The 17,931-nt window shown below is 36.7% G+C and overlaps 1 protein-coding gene across 1 annotated transcript in view; it reads right to left on the bottom strand.

The window, feature by feature from the left end:
- The window catches only part of LOC107664784 (kelch-like protein 4), a 45,992-nt gene that overhangs the window by 15,804 nt on the left and 12,257 nt on the right, over positions 1–17,931 (bottom strand). Inside the window, exons 2-7 of the mRNA XM_016455455.1 lie at positions 11,408–11,575; positions 10,013–10,149; positions 9,596–9,792; positions 4,377–4,589; positions 4,040–4,211; positions 1,987–2,211 (exon numbers count right to left, since the gene is read on the bottom strand). Of these exons, the coding sequence (XP_016310941.1) occupies positions 1,987–2,211; positions 4,040–4,211; positions 4,377–4,589; positions 9,596–9,792; positions 10,013–10,149; positions 11,408–11,575 (1,112 nt within the window). The remainder of the gene's footprint in view (positions 1–1,986; positions 2,212–4,039; positions 4,212–4,376; positions 4,590–9,595; positions 9,793–10,012; positions 10,150–11,407; positions 11,576–17,931) is intronic.

Raw genomic sequence — 17,931 nt, forward strand, 5'->3', positions numbered from 1 at the left:
AATATCTTAACCCTACTGTTAGACCTACCTGAAAAACTAAAAAGCAATTTATTTAATTCGAAGGCCTGTCGTTATTTTTTATTTGTGTTAACATTATTAATTTCCTTATTTGTTCTTATTTTATTACTGACTGCTTACTTGTCATTTTTTATTCAATTCAAAGTTTGAAATCAAGCTATCTGGTGCTACTGCACCGAAATTACCCCACTGTAAAATAAAAAAAACACTGAGTGAGCAAAAATGTGTGAGATAGCTAGTTATAATGGTAATTAAATAATATTTACATATGTATAAAAGCCTACATTAAAATCTGTCATATAAATTGGTCTCTTCATTAGAAATTAGTGTACTGATTGCCACCATTGATGGACAACATTTTTTCATAATATTAAAAATATCTGTATGACATTATATTCTGCAGTTCTTCCCTGTTGTACCGAATATCTATACTTTTCAAATTATCATATCGAAGTTAGAAATTCAAATATTGTGACAAAATTAATTTTGTAGGGTGCCACAAGTTTGTTAAAATTTCCAAAGGGTGCCGCGACTAAAAAAAGGTTGGGAAACACTGCACTAAACCACTGATTCAAGACAACAACAAAAAAAAAGGTTTCAAAATTTCTAAGTCTTATGCAGCAGTATTTTAAAAGCATCCAGTCACTAAACCAGACTTAAGAGTGGTGGCGTTTTAACCATATTATAATGGCATTTGTGTTTTATATACAATTTTTTAGGATTTTGAAAGAAACAAACTTTGTTTTAGAGTAAGCAAAACCACACTGGGACTCACTTCTTTGAACTGAAAGTCACATGATTTTCTGGCAAACATGCTCTGCTGTCAAGAGATCACATGCTTTTGGTAAAACCTACTCAATAGTGACTTAATTTAAAATGTGGGGGTTTTTTTTGTTTTTTGACAAGCTTTGGAGCTTTGATGTGAAATGTAACATCACTATCAAGTTATGTTATTCACCTTCCTCCTTTACAAATCACTTCCTCATGCTCGTTTTGTCTTTGAAAACTGGACCAGAGTGAAAAAAAAAAAAGATTATTATTGTCAACGTTATCGTTATCGGCTTTAATGTAAGGCACAAAATAACATATCATCTCCCTAATGCACCAAACTTTATACACTAATTAAGTTTCAGACTGTGATTGACTGCTTTTGATAAACTGAGACAGTCGACACGACACGTTCTTAAATTTCCTCGGGCTGTAATCTGCATGGGCGTCATTTATGTCAGTCGCATTCAGCTGCTTTTCAGCATCTTGTGCCATGAACCGTTTCTAAGAGTGTCAAGAGTCAAAATATTTCAAAACGATGTCTGTGATCTGTTCCATTTTGCTCTGTCTACCTATTGTTGAACCAAAACACGTCGTGTGAATATCAATAAAACTGATATCGTTTGGGGTGTGAATATTAATTGAGTCATGCAGACATGGCTTGGTAACCTAGAAAGTAGAGCCAATTAGCCAAATAAATTAATAAATATTCATTCATGAACTATGCCCTCATAATAGTAGGATTTCTTCTTCTTCACCAGCTGATTAGCAACGTATTCCTTTCAGCTAATAAGTTAGGTCTTCTAGGTGAACATAGCTTCTTTAATATTAATGAGCAAAGCCTTATAAATATCTTTAATAGCATTAACAAGCCTAAAGCTTACATTATTAGTTAAAATACATTTAAAATACATGAAATATGGACATCATTAATGTTCGATCAAGATCATTTCGAATATTTTCATTTTTTTTGTGTTTTTTAATTTACTGATATGTAATTTTTGTTTATGACTAATTAGACTTTCAAAGTTTAAGGGCTGATGTTGTTTAATCATTTAACACATTTATACCATATTTGTCACATTTATACAGTGACACAGAATGAAGCAAACTGAATTACTAAACATTACTGTGTAACAATTATTCATACAAGCTGTGTAATAAGATTACACAAACATCTGAAGCATTCATAAAACACACCTAATCCGTGTCTGTGGGTTGACATTGGTGGCATGGTGGACCACACTTTAGTGATTGGGTTGTAGCACTCCACCATGTTAGAGGTCTTGAGTCCATCCCTTCCTCCAACCACGTAGAGCTTGTTATCAATCACTGCCACGCCGAACTGAAGTCTTCGCCCATTCATGCTACCAACTTGGATCCATCTGTTTGAGCGAAGGTCGTATTTCTCTATTGTTGTAGACCCTAAAAGTAGACAGAAGTAGACTCTAAAGTTTATTAGTTCAATCATGACAACTCTCGGAACATTTTAGCATGGTGATGGATATGACAATGTTAATGTATTTGGTCTTGGCGGAACAGATCTGCTACGCTGCTGCTGAATTGCTGCTGCTGTTGGTTATTGCTGTAGTTGTAGATTATTGCTGCTGCTGCAAGCAAGTACAGGAACTTGCTACTGCCAATGCATATGGCGATACGGTGCCATGAGTATTTAAGACATATTGCTGCTGCACAAATAGCATATAAAATAACCCATAGCAGATCTATACAGGTGGACCTGGGGAAGGTGGAGGTTTCAGAGAACTCTGAAAGTGCACTGCAGGAATCTCAAGTGAATGCTAGCCAGCCATATAAATGCAAGGCAGTAAGCTCATTGTCTGCATATGCAGCATGAACCAATCAGCTTGTGCCAAGTCGTTTAACTCTCTGAATATCATCAGTTACATTAACACCCCATCAGAATGCGCCATCTAGAGTTTCATGACTGAACTATATATTTAAACAGTTGTATGCTGCTATGCTAATAGCTATTTTACTGTACAAAATTTCGTACAAAGTTTTGATGGCAGTAAGAGGTACTGCTATAAGAAAAGTATTAGAAAAAAATACTAAATAATGGTCCACCTTTGAGGCGTCCATACTTCCAACCAGGGCTTGTACAAGGTGCTTTAAGTATTTCAATCTGACTTTTTGTCATTTAAGTATTGAAAACCCCTTGAAAACAGCGTTTATGAAAAGGTACTTGAAAAGTGAAAAACAATATATATGAAAATAGTGTTTAATTTTTTTCCAAGAACATCATTAAATTAAAGCTGGCAGAAACTCGTCCTCCCTCTGCTGGGGCTGTCAATTTTATCATATCATATTGTCCAAATGTCTGTTTGTGTGTACGCTACGCATATGTATATATTCACTAATGTATTTTATAACAATACAAATACTAATTTTATTAACATCTTTAGACTGTTTAAAAATACTATACACCAAAGAGTTTGCTGAATTATACACTTATCTAATTTGATATATTTTTTGTCATAGCTTATTCATTCACATTTATTTATATAGCACTTTTCACTATATTTATTGTTTCAAAGCAGCTTTACAGAAAATGCATGTGTCAACACTACACTTTAGAGTGATCTGTTTTCAGAGGTGACTGAAAGTAATGTCCATTTCATTTCATAGAATTCATGCAGTCAGCTAACGTGTTCATTTTAGGCAAAAAAAATGAGCTTGCTAAAGCAATTCTCATAAGTGTGATCATAATGATTGCATAATGTGGAAATTTAGAGGCGTATACGCTTAGTTTTTCTTTATAATGAAGTAGTGCATTCTGGATTGTTATGATACATTTATGGTCTTTTCTATGATTGGCCAGTTTGTTGTGATTGTTTCAGTTATGTACTGAATTGAATACATTAATATTTAAAGGTGTTAACTGTAATCTTACACTGCAAAATGATAACTTATAAAAGGATTAAATTCATCACAATTATTTAATGAATGAAGCGCTCAAAAAAGTGTGACAAAGCCCTAAAAAAGACAATTAATCATCAGAGCCCTAAAACTGAAATTAAGCAGCATAATTAATTTTAGGCCATTTATCATCAGCCAAATTTAACAATTGTAACAGGGCAAATTTTTATTTATCTATTAACCTTTTCTAGAATTTGAAAGGTAATAACGATATTGTTTGATAAGTGATATCTTTGTAGTCCTTGAAAACCAAAAAATTAGTGCTTGAAAATTAATTGAAAGTCCTGGAATTTCATTTTACAGTATCGGTACGAACCCTGTCCAACGGCATAGAGCGATCCAACAGTGGATTTCCGTGGTTTGGTTCTTGGGCTCTGTAGCATGGGACGGCGCTCTGGCAAAAGATGGTACTTCATGGCTTCCATCAGGAGCTTCTGGCATTCCAGGTCTTCTGAAAACATCTTATTGTTTTCCAAATCAGCAAGAAGCTACATCAAAAACAAATAGTGCATTAACATCCAAAAGAAGAAGGAACTAAAGAGTGCAATGTTAAAGAGTAACATTTAAATATTAGATGAGCAGGAAATTTTTCAGAGATTGCATTAAATTGTAATAAAATGGCCAAGAGTCTTATATGAATGCTATTGACAAACCTGTGGTGGTAAAAGGGGAAGTCGAATATACGCCAGCAACACTCCCAGATCCTGTTGTCGGTGCTGCACATCATGGCGAACCCACATCATCAGTGCTTGGAAAATCGTTTCTTCATCTGGAACGTTGATGTCATCACTGGCCAAAAGCTTGATAATTTCCGTTGTGGGCAGCAAGAGGAACTCCTGATTCTGAATGACCTCTAGAAAGTGTTCCTGAAATATTAAGCAATTTTGTTTAGTTATAAATCTGTGTGCTGCAATGTAATGAGACATTAACTGCAAGTACTAAAATGTGTTACAATAAACAAATTATTTTTATATTTATGGAAATATCAGTTATAGTTTATTATTTTAAATATATAAATGATTTCTCAATGTGCCCAATACAGCAATCCGGTTGTTAAAGGTATAGTTCACCCAAAAATTACAATTCTGTCATTAATTACTCACCCTTATGTCGTTCCAAACCTTCAAACCAAGGCCTTCGTTCATCTCTGAACATAAATTAAGATATTTTTGATGAAATCTGAGAGCTTTCTGACCTTACATAGACAGCAATGCAACTGACCCATTCAAGGCCCAGACAGGTAGTAAGGACATTGTTAATATAGTCCATGTGACATCAGTGGTTCAACCGTAATGTTATGAAGCTACGAGAATAATTTTTGTGCGCAAAGACTAAATGAGCAACACTGATCAGTGAGTACTGTAACATGAAACCAGTTTTCACTCACATGATTCACATAGCTGTGCAGCTGCGGCACTTTGAATGTTTCTTGATAAGTTAATGTTTGGTATCTGTGGCTGAATTACAGTGACAGGATCTTATAGCATGAATTGCTGTTTTCATAGAGGGTATACACGTGACATCACCGTCAGCTGGAGTGACTGCGGTTATGTATTTTACTTGCGTTTTCTCAGCTTCCCTATTAAATTCAGTCATGCAACAAGCTCTTCTGCCATTCCGGTGGGAAAGTGACGTCAGTGCATACCCTCTATAGTCAATAATATCAGATATCAAAACAAACATATCAGTTATTGGATCTGGAGAGCTATTTTGTAGGCCTGCACAAGTCCTTTAATTTCTGTATACACCAGGAATTTGCATTCTTTTCTCATTATGGTGGGGATTTTGTTTTTCCATGGCATTTTATGAAGCTACGAGAATACTTTTTGTGCGCAAAAAAAACAAAAATAACGACTTTATTCAACAATTTCTTCTCTTCTGTGTCAGTCTTCGATGCATGTTCACGAGAGTATCATGATGCAAAAAGTATTCTCATAGCTTCATAACATTACGGTTGAGCCACTGATGTCACATGGACAATTTAACAATGTCCTTACTACATTTCTGGGTCTTGAATGTGTCAGTTGCGTTGCTGTCTATGCAGGATCAGAAAGCTCTCGGATTTCATCAAAAATATCTTAATTTGTGTTCAACGAACACAATGTTCAGTTCAACGAAGTTCTTATGGGTTTGGAATGACCTGAGGGTGAGTAATTAATGACTAAGTCTGACTACAATTCACAGTTTCCAGGGCCAATTCCCATCCAAACAACAAACAGTGATGAAAGACACTCACAGTGTGCTGTAATGCTACTGAAAAACCATGCACCTAACCTAGGGTGACAAAACACCCTTTTTTTCCCAATCATGTCCTGGTCAGGAATTCTAAATTGGCTAAATTATCTGGCATGTGACTGTAGGATCTACAGAGAACAGTCAAAGCAGTGCAAATACGTGTACATAAAATGTGTGAGGAATGTAGAGAGCAGGTCAATACGAAAACCCAGACATTTTAGGCAATTTAGAAATCCCAGCCAGGACATGTTGGGGAAAAAGAGGATGTATGGTCACCATATATAACCTTTATCTCCATATCAAAATCTCAGTTGGCCAGACAGTGATCCAGCTTTTCTAAATCGTTAAAATATTGGAAAAATGGACTAGAGGTTTGGACCCGCAACAGTATTTGATACAGCACGATATAACAAGCACATGGCCCTGACACAGAATATATCATCTTGTTTTGAATAACCCATTATGGAGAATCTAATAACTGTAAAAAACATATAGGTCTTGTTCTCCGTCCATCACAGCGATATAATGATCTGCTCCAATGCATCCACAAGGACATCCGAGGTTGCTCTCTGATAAAAGCGTTTTGCAAAGTTCAACCTGTAGCATGTGAAGAGGATGCCGGAAATCTCTCTAACAAGCTTGTTCATTACTTATGGCACTTCTAGAGTTTCCTTTGTGCATCAGAAGTAATCCCCATTGATTCTGTTGCAAATAAGGGCAGTAAACATCCTATTGATCATTAATCAGATCTAAACAGCAGCGTCTCTGCTAAAGCCGTGCATGGGCTCTCTGAGCTTAGCTCAGACACACATAATTAAATGAGTACCATGCATTGATTTTCAGCCCCTCCTCAATATAGATTTAAACTCTAATTCTTCTGGTGACATTGATATAGATTCATTATTCGCAATTACCATCACAAGCACCCTGGCAATTAATTGAATACATTAATTCTGTTCCACTGCAAACATTCATTTAGAACCCTCTCGTGGGCATATATTTTAGGGGAGGGCATTAACCGAACAGCAAGTATCAGGTCCTGCAGCAATATTAGTGTGAGATGCACAAGGCTCAGTAAGATCTAAATGGATTAAATTGTAAGGGAGGATGTGAGAATTTAATGGCTTGCGCCAAATCTAATGTATTCATGAGGAGAAATGTGACCTAGAGCAGTGTTTGTGTTGTCAGTCATTTATCTAAGCATCGTCTCATCTGCCTTTTACATTCAAAAGAAAATACCTAGACTTCTAGCATGCTACAGGCCATAGACATCTTGAACTAAGACAAGCTGAATAAATAAACTTTCCATTGATATATGGTTTGTTAGGATAGGACGATATTTGGCCGAGATACAACTATTTGAAAATCTGGAATCTGAGGGTGCAAAAAACCAAAATACTGAGAAAATCGCATTTAAAGTTGTCCAAATGAAGTTCTTAGCAATGCATATTGCTAATCAAAAATTACTTTTTGATATTTATGGTAGGAAATTTACAAAATATCTTTATGGAACATGATCTTTACTTAATATCCTAATGATTTTTGGCATAAAAGAAAAATCGATAATGTTTTTTTGGCTATTGCTAAAAATATACCCAAGCGACTTAAGACTGGTTTTGTGGTCCAGGGTCACAAATGAGGAAAAACACGCTTATCAAAATAGAAGTTTTTAATCTGAAGACCACGGCGAGCCAACCAGGAAGCTCTGTTGAAGCTGTGTTCATTACCGCAGCGACTGAACAGGAGATTTTCCTACTTGTGTCCTCTGATTAGATTAACCTCTCTGCTCTGGAAAGCCCTTTGTAAACAGCCTGTGCAGATGTCCTTCAGGAGATAACGGCTATCTTCCTAAGTTGTTTCCGTACTTGGGCAGAGAAATGCCCATCAAGCAAATGTGTTCTGTGGATCCTTGAGCTCCCGAGAATACTTCATGTATTGCCATTATTTAACCAAGGCTGCTTTTGCTATATTTCTCACACATCAAAGAGCTCTGTGCAACCCTTTAAACTGACCGCATGCTGAGATACAAAATGTCACATCAAATAATTTTATGCTTGGAATTCTTTATGTCAGACAAGGCTTTAAAACCTGCGGCTTTTTTAATAAGCAGGAAAAAAGTTGATGGTTATTAGTTTTAATGATAGTTCACTACAAAATGAAAGTTCTATCATGATTTACTAATCTAATATTGTTTAAAACCCTTATGAATTTATTATAGTCTATAGAATTGTTATGCTGCTATCTGCGTATCAATGAAAGTAAAATGAACGAGTAGTCAATCTTGAAAATAGACAAAAAAAGGTTTCTATAAGCAGTCCATATGTCGTATGCACTCTGAAATCATATATGTGACCCTGGACCACAAAAGCAGTCATAAGGGTCAATTTCTCAAAATTGAGATTTATACATCATCTGAAAGCTGAATAGATAAGCTTTCCATTGATGTATGGTTTGTTAGGATAGGATCATATTTGTCCGAGATACAACTATTTGAAAATCTGGAATCTGAGGGTGCAAAAAAATCTAAATACTGAGAAAATCGCCTTTAAAGTTGTCCAAATGAAGTTCTTAGCAATCCATATTAGTAAATTAAGTTTTGATATATCTATGGTTGGAAATTTACAAAATATCTTCATGGAACATGATCTTTACTTAATATCCTAATGATTTTTGGCATAAAAGAAAAATCTATAATTTTGACCCGTACAATGTTTTTTTGGCTATTACTAAAAATATGCCCAAGCGACTTAAGGTCCAGGGTCACATATATTTTAGTCTGCTATTTACTCAAAATCTTGCATTGAAAATCTTGCTTGACAGACCTGATCACAGCTTACTTTCTTTGTATGGAAAAGAGCAGCTTGGATGTTCTGCTATAAATTTCTCCTTTTGTGTTCCACAGAAAAAGTCTGTGACAGTGAAAACATGACGGTATTACTTTAACAGTCGTGTTTTACATTATTGTATTGAAATCAGAGCAGGCTACGACATTTTCTACCATAACAGAAAAATTTTATAAAATATATTATCTATATCTCCCTATCCTGTATGTTTCAAATGAAATAGTTCTTTACAATATATCTTTCTTCAATTAAGGTGGTTATTTAATATGCTTGTTTATTGTCAGCATTATTGGGTTTTGTATGCAAAGTGGTGATATCTCATACTGTGAATATTCCCAGACTCGTTGTTATCACTGGTGAACCTTCAGTATTAGATATCAACACACTAAAACCCAATGAGACTGACAATAATCAAGCATAATTTAAAATGCCTCGGAGTGTTACAAAATAAGTCAAAAGAGATAGCCAAAACAACAATAGCAATAGCAATATAAACCAGCAAATAGTAAAACAATGCCACCACATAATTTATTCATGCCAGATTGCATGCTGGGAACATCGCCAGCGTAGTACTATAGACATTACACTAGTTAATCTATAAAATATACAAGGGATTACTGTAATGCAGACACAGATAATCATTAGGATTCTACAACACCAAGCTGCTGCATCACAGTCATTCAACTCCCATGAACTTGGAGTATACAGGCATCATTTAATTGTAATTCTACCATTACTGAAGTGGAAATTACTGTGAAAGGTCAGCAACTATGTATGTGTATGCCAGGTCCTACCATAGTGTAGTTGTGAGCAACGTTCAAAAGATCCATGCATCCCTGAGCATCAGCAAACGAACGGATCCCCAGGCAGTTGGATGGGTGCAGTTGTTTCATCAGAAAGTTACAGCAGACCTGAATAACTTGTGAGAGCTGGAGGAGACAAGCAGCAGCTAAAAGGCTTTCAATTGTCTCCTCTTTTAGCTCCAGGACTCCTGTACATTTGGAGAAAAAAGCGAAATATTCTGAAACTTTTCAGAATTATTCTAGGAACAAAATGGTATGTTTAACCTGTGTAGACTGAAGAATGTCAAACAGTTAGTTTGGGTTTGTAAATTAGTGTTTTGCCCACCGGCATTGACAAAAGGGGGAATGTGACACTTCTGCTGCGAACAGCACATTTAAATAGTCCGCAAGTGGAATGCAGATACTCACCAGTATATGCAAAATGAACCAGCGCTCGCAACGCCCCAGGATCAACACCCTCCATTTTAATTTCCTCTTGTTTTGCCTCCCTCACATCATTGGTGAACATGGCAGCAAAGTAGTCTGAAACCGCGCTCAGGACAAGTCTGCAAAAAATGGTGCAAGTGGTTTATATATGCGACTGCATACTTCGAGATCAACTCAAACAACTTCTCGAGAGCCGTCTTCGTAGAAAATTCCTCCCTACAAAAAGATTTATCTCAGCGCAGCTCTTTTCACCAGGTTGTTTCATGCAGCTCTGGGATGATGTTGATTGAGCTCAGTGTCAAACTAGGACACGCAGCAGAGATTTGGCTACAGATCATTTTTCAACAGAATAGCATCAAAACACTCAGCGGCCGAGAGATTTCTTTAAATAAACACTGTTGAAGAAAGTTCAACACGCTCTGTAGTTTGAAATAGAGCGTGCAGCACAGTTTTGACACTTCTTGATGCTATCATTTGCATATCTGTCCTTAAGGGAACAGTTCACGCAAAAAGAATATTCGGTTTTCACTTTTTTTACCGTAATGTTGCTCCAAACCCAAAGACTTTTTTTTTTTATTTTTGAACAATGTGCTCATCACCCTTTTCCATGAAATTTAAATGAATTGGCCTTGATCTTTCAAGCTTCAAAAAGGATGCAGAAGCATCAAAACATTTAAATGAACATGGTCCTTGTGTGCTATATTTCTAGTTTTCTGAAGCCGTACTATTGTGTGAGATGTAGACCGAAAATCATTATTCACTGAAAATATTTCATACTTTTTATCTACACAGTGAAGGTTCACTCAACCAAAACACATCAAAAGTTTTGAAACAACATGAGGGTGAGTAAATAACAGAATTTTCTTTTTTCTTTTTTTTTCATTTTGAACTATTTTGTTTCTCACAGAAAGCTAACTTCAGAAGGCTATACAAGAATATAGCATATGAATCATAAGCAACACTTTTTTTGGTGTTTGTGCAGAAACTCAAAAGCTCCAGTCCAGATTTATTTCATAAAAAACCCAAACAGTTCAAACAGTTCTTTCTTTAAAATGTCTCCTTTCATGTTCTGTAAAAGAAAGCCAGGTGAACTATCCCTCTACAGTTAACTAAGAGTTAACTGAAAGTTTTAAAGGGGTCATATGATGCGATTTCAATTTTTCCTTTCTACCCCTTTAATACTAGCATTCAGTTTTAAGTAGCTGTCGAATAGTTTGATTCTGTCTAAGAATAATGAATGTGAATTCAGTCTCTCTTCAGTTGATTTACTGCACTGCATTTTAAGCAGCGTTCCCTTCTGCCCAGTTGATCTGTCTGTTTTCGCAAGTGAAAGTAGGACATTTGAAAGTAAGAAGACTCGATTCGACGGAGACTCACCTGTGTGCGGGGATCTTGTGATCTCCAGCTATCAAAAGTACATCACACAGCTGCTTGTGCTGAAGATAGGTCTCCATCTTTCGAAAGGTCTGTTCCGCATGGTTTGTGGCCTGGAAAAACTCATCTGAGCAGTTGGAGCTCATCCTAGAGAAACTGCTCAAAGCCAACCTGTGGGAAAGAGGAAGACCGGAGTTGAGCTGGGACTGAGCAATGTGCACTTCTGTCAGTTTGATATGACTGTTTGATCTATGCGGGTGACAGGGGGAACTTAACTAACACCTGCACAGGCTGCTGTGTCCACCTGTGACTTTATCTTTTATTGTCTCCCCAATTGACCCGTCAGGCCTGAGGCTCCACAGAGTGAGAGGTCATGTTGGTGAAAATGTGTTTGTGTTGCAGCAAAGCATGAGTCACAGACGTGCATTTCAAACTGTGGTGTTTACAGAAAATTGTACTAAATCTAATAGCTGTTTACTCAGAAATAGGTCACCTAAAAATAAAATTTTGTCATTTACTTCCCTCATATCATTCCAAACATATATGAATTCCTTTCTTTGGTCCATATAATGGGTGATGCTTTGGACCCCATAAACAAAAAGCCTCATGAAACCTTCATTTTCAGCACAAGGAAGAATAGCTTACAGGTTGGAAATGATATGAGGTTGAGTAAATAATGACAGAATCTACATTTTGGTGAACTGTCCCTCCATTATTTGTGTACGCATTCCTTAAATATGTGTATGGTAAATGTTTGTATTATTTGGACATTTGACTTCTACTATTATCTCCTACAGCGGCACTTCAGCTGGTTCACCCATGACAAATTAAACACGCGAAGCTTTCTAATATAAATGTGTAATATTATTCAGAAAAAGCGCTTAACTCGAGCAAACTTAATAAATATGTCATGAACAATTTTGTGCCATTTTCCATCAATTTCCTCTTCTGAATATAGAAAAATGACTTAACATGCATGCTGTTTGTGTCATAATGAAAGAAACACATTTGTAGCCTTTTTAAACAATGATTGTGATGCATGATTTCACAATCAAATCTGCTCTGTCACTTTCACAATTGTAATGCTATTTGATGGCTTGATCCAATTTATTGAGTTTGCACCCACAAAACAAGCTCTGCCAATGACTGTCACCAAGTTGTTGGATGCAGTTTTCTGTATGCATGAATTATACATTGTGCAGAAGTAATAAAAACACTTATTTTCTCTCCCAACTGGACATTAGTCATTCTGTGTATATCTTCCTTCACACTTGTGAAAGCTAAAATTGAAACCATTAGAGCTAAACTCCGTAAATAAGTGGATTGAAAGCCAGTTTTCCAAAGGGGCAGATTACCATTTGCACAAACTTTGCTGTTTTTATTTATTTATTTATTCTTTTAGAAGCACTGGACTTTGTGGGGATCTGGTCTCTTCATAGAGCCTTGATAATGTAAATTCTGAGCTGCTCTCCCTGCAGACCGGTAGATTACAAGCCATTGTGCTGCATCTGAATAATCCCTCTGACTCACAGCAAACAATCTAAACCCTTTATTTTGCTGTCCTTCATGGAACAAATCCATGGCTGACATTTAACCAGTCCACAACACTGTTTAAAAAGTCTAGCTGCCGTAGGGACATACAGTAGAGCTGTGCATTTTGATTACTTGTCTGAAATATATGCAATAGAGAAGGGCATTTTAAAAAACTCAGTGATTATGGACTGCTTTGAATGATTGGTTATATTAACCGTCGTCAACAAAGATTTGCATAACAATAACAAAGCATGACCATTATGATCATTTTAAGATCTACACGTCCTATTGTCCACTTCAACTTTCATCAAGAGTTGCAAAACCATAAAGTTGGGAATGAATATTAAGCACCTGATAAAATGTTATGATCTCGTAAAAGTTTTAATTAGAGTAAATCCCACTGAAAGCTGCGCTCATTGGATCAATGGTTTTGTGAACTGTGACTCTGTCCTTAGAGGGACACATAAAGCAGAATTTCACCCTTGTGTCCTCGAGTTTAAAAGCAGACATGCTCATATCATATAAGCTAGTTTAAGCATACTGCTATATAAATCACATTAATTCCAGAGTACATGCTTCTACTCTCTCTTTATAGCAGACTACATGTGATAAGTAGTCAGTTGGCGCATTTAATATGATGGAGCTGGCTTGACGTGAGTTGGCTTGATGAGCAAGGTGACTCTCATACGGAATACATTATCTTTATCTCTCTCTGGTCAGCTGTCAGGGGTTGGTGATCGCACTGATATTTACAAGCCAAGGGGGGTTGACTTCTAAACATTTAAAATTGTCCTGGGGTTGCTCTGATCTAATGCCACATGCAAAGCCAAACTCAGGTTGTCTGGCTAACGGATCATATCAAATAGCCTGCTTTACATATAGAGCATCCAGTGTGCTTAAAGGAACAGTTCACCCCAAAAATAACATTTGCTGAAAATTTAGTCAGCCTCAGGGCATCCAAGATGTAGATGTTTGTTTCTTCATCAAAATGGGAAGTCGTGGCCTAATGGTTAGAGAGTTGGACTTGTAACCCAAAGGTTGCGAGTTCGAGTCTCTGGTCCGGCAGGAATTGTAGGTGGGGGGAGTGAATGTACAGCTCTCTCTTCCACCTTCAATACCACGACTGAGGTGCCCTTGAGCAAGGCACCGAACCCTCAACTGCTCCCCGGGCGCCGCAGCATAAATGGCTGCCCACTGCTCCGGGTGTGTGTTCACGGTGTGTGTTCACTGCTGTGTGTGTGCACTTAGGATGGGTTAAATGCAGAGCACTAATTCCTAGTATGGGTAACCATACTTGGCCACATGTCACATCACTTAATCACTTAACTTAACAAATTTGGAGAAATGTAGCATTGCATCACTTGCTCACCAATGGATCCTCAGCAGTGAATGGTGCCATCAGAATGAGAGTCCAAACAGCTGATAAAAACAATAATCCACAGGAAATCCACACCCTCTCCAGTCCATAAATGTAAATCTTGTGAAGCGAAAAGTTGCAAGTTTGTATTAAACAAATCCATTGTAAACACATTTTTAACTTAAAATCATCACTTCTAGCCACACCATAATAACACTTCCTTCAGTAAAAAAAAAAAAGTCCATCCCCTGTTGTCCTAAGAACTGTTTTGGACTATTGTGCACGATGCCAAATCTGTGCGTAGTTCTCTCCTGATTCAGACGAGCCAACTTTTTTCATGGGGGAAGCAATATTATGGATAGAGGACTCATAATATAGCTTAATGAAAGATTTGTTTCTTACAAACACGCAGTTTTTCACTTCACATTTACTGATGGACTGGAGTCATATGGATTACTTGTGGATTATTGAGATGTTTTATCAGCTGTTTGGACTCTCATTCTGACGGCACCCATTAACATCAAAGGATCTACTGGTGAGCAAGTGATGCAATGATAAATTTCTCCAAATCCGTTCTGATGAACAAACAAACTTGGATGGCCTGAGGGTGAGGACATTTTCAGCAAATTTTCATTTTTTGGGGTGAACTATTCCTTTAAAATGTTTGCATGCTTCCCTTTTATTGTTTTGTGATAATGGTACTTTATATGGCCCAAATTAATGAAAGAAAGGGTGGCGGTTATTGGTTTTAAGGCCAGTGGCTGCTGATGATGCACAAGACAATCAAGTGTTAAAGAAGACATTAAATTTACATTACATTCTTTACATTATGCCGACTTGTTTTTGTGAATTAAAAGGGACACACTGGTAGCTGCAAGACATTTAGACATTAATAACAGTCTTTAGATTGTGTGGACAGCAAAGACTACCAGTCACAGACTCCTTCTGGTCATTATAAGGTTGTTTTTTATGCTAAATACATGGGTAATTTATCTCACTGATTTTATAACTACATTTTGGCACAGAGCTGGGTGTATTGAATAAGAAATAAGCCAACATAAGAAGGGTTGTAAAACCTAGATGCATTACTTTTGCTCAAAGGAATGTTGAGAGGACTTTTATGTCTACCAATATCGAAGAACCAAATTGCTTCTGTATCACTTTCTGAAAGGTTGTAAATTAACTGAAAATGTTTTCTTTCTGCCTGTGAAATTGGCTTTTTATATAAAGGGTCTTTACGAGCCACAATGCATCTAAAACATGATGCACAGCAAATAAAACATTTTTGTAACCCCTGAATAATATATAACAAGAGTTGCCTACATATTTCATATATGTATGTGTGTTAACATTGCTTTAAATGTTTATTTTCTTAATTTTATACAGTTCTATTATTACTTGTTTTGATATGTTTATCCATTTTATTTTCCATTATATCTCATTTATTTGTTGTTGTTGTTGTTGTTAATACACTGGCTCAAGTACTACTTCTGGCTAAATAAATCTTCATATCGTTATGCACTGTGAACAGAAAGAATTAACAGCTCAACAGTTGAAACTGCTGTATGACATATTTCATACTCGGAGGACTTTTATAGAAATCTATTTGTTGTGTTATCTGGTGCATTACATAACTCTGGTGCAATATCATATCTCCATATCAGTACAGCATCTGAGCAGTTATTGAACTTGAGCTGTATCACTCTATTCACCCAGATCAATAACAAGTGGGCAGTTGTTGCAGTTACCTGAGCGTTTCTTGACAAGAGCCTGTCAACAGACTCTTCAAACGCTATTTCAAGAGCCTGACACAGAGAGCATGTTATATGTGGAGCACCGCAAAGTGCTTAACCAGATTTTACACACATCATTCCCTTTCTCTCTGAAACAGATGCTTAATATTATCAGTGCATCTGCTTCAAATATGTTTTTTTTTTTATTATTATTTAAAAATGCTGTTTGTTAAAGTGCTCTAGCTCTGCATATGTTAAGTGTTTTGCTCAATACAACCAACAAAAATGGCATACAAATATTTAGGCAATATTCATGTCTGGTGCAGTTGCCAATCAAATATGAATACAAATTGCTAGAAAGCAGGTATAAAGGATTTTTCAAGGATGTTATAATAAAATATGTATCAGCATCTTTGCTCACATGCGTTCTGCGCATTGGTTGACCTTTCAAGAAATAGCTGCTAGCTGGTTGCAAACATATTGAAGCAGCCCTAAGCGATTTTATTTGGCAGGATCTTATTCCTCATAGAACAGCACATCAATGCCTCTTTCTCGATTTCTGAAGCATGCTTTGTTATTCAGTGATGCACAGTGCACACATTATGTTGAAACTGCACAACAGTGCTTTCGTGCTTAAAACTGAATAACTGAACCAGTTCTGCGTGTCTGTGGGGTTTTCGTCCATTTTGAAATTTGCTTGCCTTTTCCAAAATCTCATTGAACAGGAAAGATTGTTTTTTTTACATTGTCAATGTAAACAAATCTGGTTTTGAGTCTAATCTAATTCTTGTCAATATTTCAAATACTACAAACATAAACAGCACCATTCGGATACTGAGACAAAATAGTGAGTATGTTCAAAACAATGTAATAAAATACCAGGCCAATGTTTGCAAGGCATTTTATTTTCTGACCTTAAATGTCTTGCATATCTATTAAAGCACCTGGCATATCTATAAATGTAGAATCCTAATAATATGTCTTGTGTGTCTAACAGACAATTACATAACAATAAACTAAGTGAAGATGAATGAACCTCACGTCTAAAAGAGGATTACAGCTATCTGTGCTCGCTCAAAGCTGTGAGTAGAAATCATCTTTATCACCCAGACAGCTTAACTGGGGCTTCCATCCTCCAGCATTTTCACCCACTGTCCTTTAAGTCTGATGTACTGAGTACAGTGGGGGCTCAACCTCATTTTTAGATAGATCTGTATTCATGTAAGCCCCAGGATTTGTGCTGAAGGAACTATTTTCTTTCTGTTAGATTGCTCAATTCCAGCAATCAAAAAGCATGTCTGTTTAAGAGATAAATATCCAGCCATCAGCATTCAGAGTGTTCCTTAAAGGGTTAGTTCACCCAAAAATGAAAATTAGCCCATGAATTACTCACCCTCAAGGCATCCTAGGTGTGTGTATATGACTTTCTTCTTTCAGACTAATCCAGTTGGAGTTATATTAAAAATTGACTTTGATCTTAATGGCAGTCAGTGGGTGTTGCAGTGCATCAGTCCAAAAGAAGTCAAATAAAGTGCATCCATCCATAAAAAAAGTGCCTTACACGGCTGCGGGGGGGTGAATAAAGGCCTCCTGTAGCGAATCGATGCGTTTTTGTATGAAAAATAACCATATTTAAAACGTAATAATCTATTTAATCTAGCTAACACTGTTGTACACGGAAGCAGCTCCGGGCGGATGACGTTAGACATCGGCGCTGCGCATGCGCCGCTCAGAAGTGATGAACGCGGAAGCACAGGGGAGAGATCAAAACAAAACAATGGTCACGAATTAGAAGTACAAAACGAGGATTTGTAAAGTAGAATGTCGGAGGATTTCGATATAAGCCAGGAGGAGACTGATTTTCCTTTGCTAAAGTAATGAAACTTTGCTTCCTTTGCTCCTGT

The sequence above is a fragment of the Sinocyclocheilus anshuiensis genome, unplaced genomic scaffold (assembly GCF_001515605.1).
Source record: "Sinocyclocheilus anshuiensis isolate Anshui unplaced genomic scaffold, SAMN03320099.WGS_v1.1 scaffold235, whole genome shotgun sequence".
NCBI classification, from domain to species: domain Eukaryota; kingdom Metazoa; phylum Chordata; class Actinopteri; order Cypriniformes; family Cyprinidae; genus Sinocyclocheilus; species Sinocyclocheilus anshuiensis.